This window comes from Macrobrachium nipponense, chromosome 17, assembly GCF_015104395.2.
Source record: "Macrobrachium nipponense isolate FS-2020 chromosome 17, ASM1510439v2, whole genome shotgun sequence".
NCBI lineage: Eukaryota > Metazoa > Arthropoda > Malacostraca > Decapoda > Palaemonidae > Macrobrachium > Macrobrachium nipponense.
Genome location: NC_087210.1, coordinates 45043208 through 45053207, shown reverse-complemented (window position 1 = coordinate 45053207; position 10000 = coordinate 45043208). Strand labels below are relative to the sequence as shown.

General features: G+C 42.0%; 1 protein-coding gene and 1 long non-coding RNA gene across 2 annotated transcripts in view; one reads left to right on the top strand and one right to left on the bottom strand.

The window, feature by feature from the left end:
- LOC135196210 (uncharacterized) overlaps positions 1-10000 on the top strand; it is a 63986-nt gene that overhangs the window by 47476 nt on the left and 6510 nt on the right. The gene's annotated exons all lie outside the window — the stretch shown is intronic.
- Positions 1-10000, bottom strand: part of LOC135196209 (uncharacterized) — a 59210-nt gene that overhangs the window by 47396 nt on the left and 1814 nt on the right. The window contains exons 2-3 of the mRNA XM_064222836.1: positions 3395-3481; positions 2474-2591 (exon numbers count right to left, since the gene is read on the bottom strand). Coding sequence (XP_064078906.1) covers positions 2474-2591; positions 3395-3481 — 205 coding nt within the window. The remainder of the gene's footprint in view (positions 1-2473; positions 2592-3394; positions 3482-10000) is intronic.

The following is a 10000-nucleotide window of genomic DNA, read 5'->3' as shown; positions in this document are numbered from 1 at the left end:
AGGATCCCGACTACTGGGGGCAGATTTCCTGGCGCAGAACGGCCTCCTGGTGGACGTGGGCCGCAAACGCCTCCTCGACACGGGACATGCCTTACCCTTCCATTAGCAGCAGTGGCCGGGGCGCCCCTACAATTTGTACCATCGCCCCCCACAAATACGGCAACCCTCCTGCAGGAGTTCCCGAAGTCTTCAAGCCGGAACTTCGTCAGGCGGCAGGGACGCCGCCCAAGCACGGGATATTCCACCACATAGCCACCACAGGCCCCCCGACACACGCGAAGTTCCGACGACTCCCTCCAGGCCGCCTCCAGGAGGCGAAGCAGGCGTTCTCGGAGATGGAACGAATGGGCATCTGCAAGAAAGCATCGAGCCCTTGGGCGTCGCCCCTGCACATGGTACAGAAACCTGACGGCAAACCTGGAGGCCCTGCGGAGACTACAGAAGACTCAACCTCGTTACAATCCCCGACCAATACCCCTTGCCAAACATGCCAGGATTTGAAACAGGGGCCCTTCCATGGGGCGAAGGTCTTCACAAAAATGGACCTCCTAAAATCCTATTTCCAGGTTCCAGTGCACCCCGAGGATGTCCCCAAGACTGCCATCATCACGCCTTTTGGCTCCTTCGTTTTCCATTACTCAACCTTCGGCCTGAGGAATGCAGGGGCCACCTTCCAGCGCCTGATGGACAGCATCCTGGGGGACCTGCCCTTCTACGTCTGCTACGTCGACGATATTCTTGATTTTTTCCAGGTCCTTGGAGGAGCACCATACATCACGTCCGAGCGGTCCTGAAGCGCCTGCAGGAAAACGGGCTGGTCGTCCGTTTCGACAAATGCACCTTCGGCGCCGAGAAGGTGGACTTCCTCGGACACGAGATCTCCGCGACGGGCGTGCGCCCCATGGCCTCGAAGGTAGGCGTGGTGCAGAAGTTCCCAACACCAACCACGGTCAAGTCCCTGCAGGAGTTTCATCGGAATGGTCAATTACTACCGCCGATTCATCCCCGCCGCCGCCCGCACCATGTCTCCTCTAACACAGGTCCTGAAAGGGAATCCAAAGGCCCTAACGTGGGAGGCCGAACAAGAGAAGGCTTTCAACGAGACGAAGAGGGCCCTCGCCAGAGCGGCGACATTATGCCACCAAGACCCTGCTGCACCTTTACGCCTCACCACCGACGCCAGCAACGTCGCCTGCGGGGCTGTCCTCGAGCAGGTGGTCCAGGGCGAGTCCCAGCCACTCGCCTTCTACAGCAAAAAACTATCAGCCGCCGAGACGAGGTACAGCACGTTCGACGCGAACTCTGGCAGTGTACCAAGCAGTGCGACATTTCCGCTACCTCCTCGAGGGCTCCCCCTTTACGATCAGGACGGACCACCTCCCTTTGGTACACGCCTTCACCAAGGCGGGCGACGCTTGGTCAGCGAGACAACAGAGGCACCTAGCAGCCATCGCAGAGTTCGGTTTGCACCATCCAGTACGTGCCTGGCGAGAAGAACCCGTGGCAGACGCCCTATCGAGGATAGAAATCAACGCCGTGCGTCTCGGGGTCGACTACGAAGACCTCGCCCGGGAACAGGCTGCCGACCCGGAGACTGCCGCATACCGCACTGCTATCACCGCCCTCAAGTGGGAAGACGTGCCTTTCGGACCCGCAGGCATGACGCTCCTCTGCGACATCAGCACGGGCCGCCCGCGGCCCGGCTGATCCCAGCCTCCCGAAGGAAAGCCGTGTTCGACGTCATACACGGACTCTCGCACCCCTCGGGCCGGACGACGGTGCGCCTCCTGACGGAGAAGTTCGTCTGGCATGGAATTCGGAAGGACTCCCTCGAGTGGGCCAGGACCTGCGTGCCTTGCCAAACTAGCAAAATCAGTCGGCACACGGAATCAGGCGTGGGGAAATTTCCGCAGCCGAAACGAAGATTCGGCCACATCCACATAGACGTCGTTGGCCCCCTGCCCCCGTCGGAAGGCGCCAGGTACCTCCTGACGGTAATCGATCGCTCCACCAGATGGCCCGAAGCAACGCCGATGTCGGAGGCGACCACGAAAGCATGTGCCGAAGCACTCCTCGCCAGCTGGATCAGTCGATTCGGAGTGCCAGACGAAATCACGACAGACCGCGGACCAGTTTTCCTGTCGGAGTTGTGGACTGCCCTGGCCCGCCTAATGGGAACGTCGCTACATGCCACCACCGCCTACAACCCAGCAGCTAACGGCATGGTGGAGAGAGTCCACCGTTCGATCAAGTATTTATATTTCCCTTGACTGTAATAAAAATCAGTACACTTCTACCTGCCTCTTTGTCAACCTCTCACACCTCCTTTCCTCATATATCATTTCTTTGCAAAAGACTGTCATCTACTATCTAAATAAATAATTTCCTTGCAGTCAACTTGTACTTGAAAAACAGTCGTAAGAAATAGTCTGTCGTAACCTTACAGAAGATATTTTCCAGGATAGCAACTTACCTAAAGCTTTTAGCTTGTCGTAGCAATCTTCGTTAGGCCAACAAAAGTCATATATCCTTCGATCTAGGAAATCTCCAAGGCCCGTGAGAACAATCAGAACGTTGATACTGCTTGTAACCTACAACGACGAAAGAGGGATTTAGTTTCCTTGCTTTATCTGAATAATTACGGGCTGAAATTGACTCTTAAAAGATTTTCATGGGAACCAGCCTATTTTATGAAGTGTCTGACAAAAATAGAGTGCATGACACAGTCCTCGTGAAAGTCTTCCAAAATCGTACTGGATTATGTTGTTTCAAGTTCTTAATTGCCTTTCTTTTTTTTTAGTGCACTGATGAAGTGAGATATTTATAGTTTGATATTCTAAAAGTATAAAAATGTCGTGTAAAATTGGTGACAAACTATCAAACATTCATATAGCTACGTGTTAAAAGCATAACGCAGCTATCACGGCGGAGATGGTTAATTTAGTTTGAATTCAATTTAGAGTATGAATTCAGTGGGAATATGTGCAGCATAGTCAAAATCAACCCATCATCCGATCTTGAAGACAAAGTTACTGATGTTCACACACCAACTCAAAAAGCCATAGTTGAAAAGTCCTGGTTAATTATGGAGATATGCCGGTAAGTTTTTCCCAATGGTATAGGGAACTCGATTGCAATGCTTAGTTTTGTAACTTGATATTGGTAAATATATTTTGGAATTGCTATGTTAATTTACGTGAATAAGAGTATTAACCATAACCTATAGAGTATAGCAGTTACAATTACCTTACTTATGGTTATCGTAAAAGAAGATACCAAGACATTTTCTTAGTCTCTCTCCCTCTCTCTATCTATTTATATATATATACTATATAAATATATATATATATATATATATATATATATATATATATATATATATATATATACTTACCAGACATAGAACTCCCTGAGCAATAGTGCCACGCCTCAGACTAAAGCAGAAGCACTTCTCTGGCAACAAACTCATTCTGATGGATACCTGAAAAAGGAAGGTAATTCAGTGACTGGGGTGGAATATTGGTTTTGACTGCTGTGGAATATAAAGTAGTGGAGTATACGCTATATTCAGTTTGTGTGTTTGTGTTAGAAACAAATAAATATGAAAATTCGCATCCTGAACATGAAGATCTTCATTGAGTGAGTATACGTTTGAGGTAAATTAATCTTCAGCAAAAACAAATCCTAACAATCAGTATGGTGCATGTAATCTTACTTTCAGTCAGTAGATATAACCCGTAGTACAGTCTGATCCACGGAACACGTTAATGTTTTATCGTTCTGGCGCTGTTGGAAGAGGACGTGCCCTAAGGTTACGTAACCTTTGCTCTTGGGAATAAGTAAAACAAACAGGAACTAACTAAAACCAGGAAGGAGGCAGAGGTCGTTCTTAGCAGTTTGCATGACAATTCACCTGAAGATACATTGGATAGCATCTCGGAAGAAAGTAATAGTAATAAACGCTTAAAACAGCAGTAGGAAGTAGCTGGGTAAGACCCACTTATGGACAAGGTCATGACGTCAGTCCTTTCCCTTTCACCTCATGGACGGACTTGGAGGTGGTTCCGGATATTCGGCGGCTAAGCATAGAGGTTTTTATTCCTCCTTTGTCTTTTCCTTTGGTTTATTTTATGTTTTCAGTTCTATGATGTGAAATTAAAAATAAACACTTTCAGTTTATCTTCATAGACATGGCAAAGCATAAACCATTTATCTTTCGAATTATATTCTCTCTCTCTCTCTCTCTCTCTCTCTCTCTCTCTCTCTCTCTCTCTCTCTCTCTCTCATATGTATATCTCTCTCTCTCTCTCTCATATATATATTAGACATATGTATATATATTATATATAGTATATATAATTATATATGTATATACATATCTACATATATATGGATATATGGATATATATATATAAATATAATATATATATATATATATATATATATATATATATATATATATAGTATATACATACATATATATGTTTATGTATATACATATATATACATACGTATGTATATGTATACACATATAATAATTATATATTTTTTAATATAACATAATATTAATGTATATACATGTCTAAAATTATATAATATACTTTATATATATATAGTATGTATATTATACTATATATATATATATATATATATATATATATATATACATACATATATATATATCCATTTATGTAAATTTGTATTACATATTTATCATATAATGTATATGTATATATAATTATAATATACTTATATATATATATATACTATGTCTAAAATACAATATGTATATATATATATATTATATTATATAATTATATATATATATTGAGAGAGACGAGAGACGAGAGAGAGAGAGGAGAGAGAGAGAGACATAATATAATTTGAACGATATAGTTTATACTGGGATAGGAGACCATTATGAAAACCATGACGCCGTCGACTCCTTGAGACAAAGTTTGGGATTACAGTGAAAATATCTTTTGAAAGTGGAAGATTCGATTCCCGAGCGAGCCATGTTAGTCGCAGTCCATATGGAGAAGGGCATGGGGTTAGCAACCTCATCCCGAGAGTCTCTGAGAACCAGGAGGTTTCCACCTTCCAGAGCCATTCCCACCAAAGATATGTGTGTATAGAGCTACGTGTGTGTGTGTAAAGAAAGGTTCTTCCTTCTGGCAGCTAGTGGCGTAACTAGCGTTAGTGGCTACTGAGGCGGACTCTGAAAGTGCCGGCCCATTCTCGTGATAAAAAAGTACTTAAGTGGGGAAAATTAAATGTACATTTTTATCATTAGCATCTGAAATCATACTTTTTATTTCACAAAGCTAAAACAAAAACAGCACAGCAGAATTACAACGGAGCCCGACGAGCTTTGTTAGGAAGAATTCTCTCATATCAACGAAATATGCTGGAAAACTATATGCCAGACCAGACCTACTCAAGAGATACCAGAATGTTGGCGCCCCGCCCTAACGCCCCCTCCCCCCCGCCCTCACCGGACAGTGCCGCCCTGGGCGAACCAACGCGGCTCCCCCCTCTCCCCCTCTAGTTATGCCACTGGTGACAGCTCTGTTCAGTCAAGTAACTAGAGACAATAGTGTTTCATTCCGCAATAGGAACTAGGATAGTTACAAATAAATTCATTCTTGCTTGATTTCCATTAGTTAGCACATCAGAAAGCTAATGCACGCTCTCCCACAACCTTGTAATATACATGTTATATGTACAGGCAGCTAATTTTCAAATTATGGGGTTGTTAGGGAATTGGGGCCTTCCGTTTTTCTGTCGAGAAGGATCTGAGCTTTAAGTTTGACTAATAGGGAGAGAGTCTTCAATTGTCATTAACAATTTAGCTATTTTTTTCATCTACCATCCTCTCTGGACAAGATGTCAAGATAAGTAACAGTGATACTAAAAAAGGCGAGGGGCTTTTGAAATCTTTGTTGTCACATGTTGCCAACAGTTTAATTGCTCTAGATGTAATCTGGGGACCTACGTGGGATCCATACAGAGGTTACTAAGGGTCAGAATTGATTACCATAAGGGCGTTAGCTATAGAATGGTAGCAAACTTGCTAATCCTGAATTTTCTAACATCAGACAACGCGCCAATAAAGATTTTAGAATATTGGGATGGGCACCGGGTGGCAAACTACTTAAAATTCTGGAGTCCTTGTTTATTAAACAGCTTGTTCCTCAATTGAACACGCAGTCTTCCTCGACAACTCTTTACCTTACGTGAGCTGTTGCCGGTCATTTCTGGTTTGTTCCATCTGACTTCTGTCCTTCCTTTCTCTTTTGATGGTTGGTTCTGCTACAATTAGTTTTTATCTTGTTATTTACAATGTATTATGTCTTGTAATTGTATTTTAGCGCTTTTAATGTTAATTTTATTGTTTTCTGTCTTTACAGCTTGAAAATGAAACCTTTGTGTTTTGAAACGTTGCAATAAATGTATTTTAAGGACCACCTGAGATGTACTTCCTCCTACAAAAGTCTTCTATTGTTCGAGTTACTAGTAACCGCCACATCTTGGAACGTTTTATATATATATATATATATATATTATATATATATATATATATGATATATCTATATATATATATTATTATATATATTATATATATACATATGTATAGTCATAGTGTGTGTGCCGGGTATTAAGTTTAATATGAGAAATCAAAAATTTGACACTTCTCAAAAGTATGCCTTTTGCAAAAACAACTTTGCTGACCAAGGGGGTACACAGACTATGAACAGAAAACGCTAAAATTACTTCTCAAAGGATTGAATGTAAATGCTAAAACTAAAACAATATAATTTACTGGAGCACTGTCTGGCTCCGTGGCACTTGTAACGTAGCATTAATATTCACAGCAAAACAAAGGCACCACCTAATTGCAAGCAGAATTACTAATCCTACAAATCTCTGTAATATGATTCCAAGATTGGCACTAGCAGAACCCTTTGAGTGGCACTGTTGATCTACAGGAGGAGGCACACAACAGGGCAGTCAATACAAATCTGCAAAGCAGTCAGAGTTGAAATACAACTACTAAGACAGGCGTAGTCAGAGCCAGGGTGTCTGAGGAAGGATGTGGGTAGCATGTAGGGATTCACCATGGAATCGACAGGAAGATGCTTCTCATCAGACAGTCCTACAGATACTTCAAGGATGAGCACTTTGGTTGAGCTGTCAGGGCAGACATCTAGACAGAGTCCAGTCTGCAGGTAAGGCGGGTGTAGAGGAAGCTAGCCATGTTCAGCATCAAGACACAGGGCAGAGATAGCAGTGGGCTGAGTCGTTGGGCGCGATACCGCTTCCGGACATGATAGTACCGCAGTTAGTGGCTAGGGTGGGATGCAAATTGGTAGGCCAGGTCGTGGAGATTCTGGTTCAGGTTGGATTGATCTCCTCGGGTCCTTTCAGCTTCTCCGCTAATCCTCGCAACTACCAGAAAAGGGTCACTGGACGCTGGCAGAGGAAGAGTGGAAGTCAGAGTACAATGGTGCTAGATTGGGTCGAGAGGATTCAGGTCAGGCAGCGGTTATGCAGATGTGAGGGGACGGAGTCGCGGATGCGGAATGCTTCAACAACAATTATGAGAGCAACTATCTGTTAATGGCTTCTGTCAAATTAGATCGGACCGTAATACAAAAGAATACAATGGCAAATGGGGCTTTGGTCCCTTAAGAGTCGTTGACCCTTTTTGGGATTTGGCATATGGCTGGTAGCTGGGTCTGACAAGATGACACACTATAAATCATGTTTGACACATCGTTAAAATGTAATTGAAAAATTTTTCCCTTCTCGTTTCGTTGTTGGGGAACAAAATTAAGGAAAGAGGCTAAGTCAAAAATATTCTCACGGCTTTCTTCGTTTTTTTTCCTATTCAAATTCGCCCTTATACTCAAGATGCCCTTACAGACTCCCTCAGTTACTCCCTTAAGTTTTCGAATTTGGTCGAGGAAAAAATAAAATTAAAGTCCAAATGGACGCTCGTAGCAATATGTATATATATATATATATATATATATATATATATATATATATATATATATATATATATATATATATATATATATATATATATATATATATATATATATATGTGTGTGTGTGTGTGTGTGTGTATGTATAATATATATGTATGTATGTGTATATGCCCTCATTGTTAAAGGCTTCTCAATTACAAAAGCTTTCCTTTCCACTTAAATAAATATATGGGTAAAAAAATTTGTTTGGGTTGGCACCAGTTGGTTATTTCGACAAAATGTTGAACGTGTGCAATTTTTTTTTTTTTTTTTTGTATCATCTTCATGCCCATTTTACATATCCTGCAAAGACATACTTCTACACTTGCCAGGCACTTACTATAAATATAGGAACTGCATATCCTACTGAAGGCTTAAATAAATCTCAGTATGTTATGCTAATTCACAAAGCTGTTTGGCGCTTTTGAAACCGTGGGTAAGACAGTATTGATTAAAAAAGCCGTTGATCAAAGTAGTATACAAGGGATTTCAAGGATTTTGGGGCTGGAAGTCCTTTGTGTCAGTGGCTCTTTAAAGTATTTTTCCTGAGAACCACCGATGGCTGTTCTTGAGCTTATAAATAAGAGGTCATGGTTGTTTAATGAAATGAAAGTAGAGAAGAAAGAAGACGAATTGGTTGACGTAGGAGACCGATGTGCTAAACAGATTTGACATTTGTAATGTAACATTGTTGTTGAAAAGGTAGTGTTCTAAATTAACACAAAATGAAAATAAAAATTTGTTTCACGGATGACCAGTTGAGATACGACGGGGTGCATATGTTGATTCTAATGCAATAACAATTGATTTACATATCTTAAAACTAATTAAGGCTGTGATATCACAGTTTTCACAAAGAACAACATTTTTAGAATCCTCTGAAAGGTAACAGTTCCGGCACCTTAGCCTCTTTATCAAGTCCGAAGCTGAGGAGAAGAGGAATAGGTGAACGAAGAGAAACCCACGCAGTCATTAGGTTTATAGGATTCAAAGGAAATGAAAGGGTAATGCAGAGATTGGATACTTCACATTAAACTCCGGAGTGACGTGAGTTACCCATGGAGTTTACCTACAACCACATTTACATCCCACTGCTGCTTGTATCAAATGGCACCAAGCCGTCGAGAAAAAAGAATGGAAAATAAGGGCCGGAAGTTATTAATCCCGTTCAAGGTTTTATAAATAAAAAAAGCAAGATTTAAAACTGCGTTCATCCCAGCATTGCAAGATAAAACAATCTTATTTCTCTTAACCTTTGCTGAAACTCCCATTTATCCATTAATAAAAGAGAAAATATCATTTGTGCCATGAAGAACCATCGCATGATTACGCACTCAATTCAAGGTATACGGCAAAGCCAACTTTTGTTAGTTATTCTGGTAATCGTCTTGATAGTAAATAAATTCCTTGTTTCTGCTCAAATTATAGGAACCGGGTGTCATAACTAATGTACTATAGGAGAAAGTGTACAGTCTGCCAGAAATACATTTAATAACACATGACAGACAACATCCGAACAAACTGACTTTCATGGAGCATGCTCGTGCAAAGACTGCTGTAGACAGACAAATGACCGAACCCTTTTTTGTATGTACTCGTAGGTCGGGTTGGGTCAGGGACTGAGTCGCTGAAGAGTAACTGGGATACTTTCTCCATCACTCTGTGGTGCACAGAAGGCATTGCCAAAGGGGTTTTCAACGTCCTTTGCTCCTTGGTTGCACCTACTTTTTAGCTTTTTATTTTACCCTCATTTCCGCTTCCTGTCTACAGTCTCCCCGGTAGGGGGATAGTGCCGTCAGTGCACCTCATGCGGTGCAATGTAGGCATTACGTAAGGTTCTTTGCAGCGTTCCTTCGGCCCCTAGCTGCAACTACTTCAATTCCTTTTACTGTACTTCCTTCCATATCATCTTTCTTCCATCTTACTTTCCACCATTTCCCATCAGTTGATTCATAGTGCCACTGCGA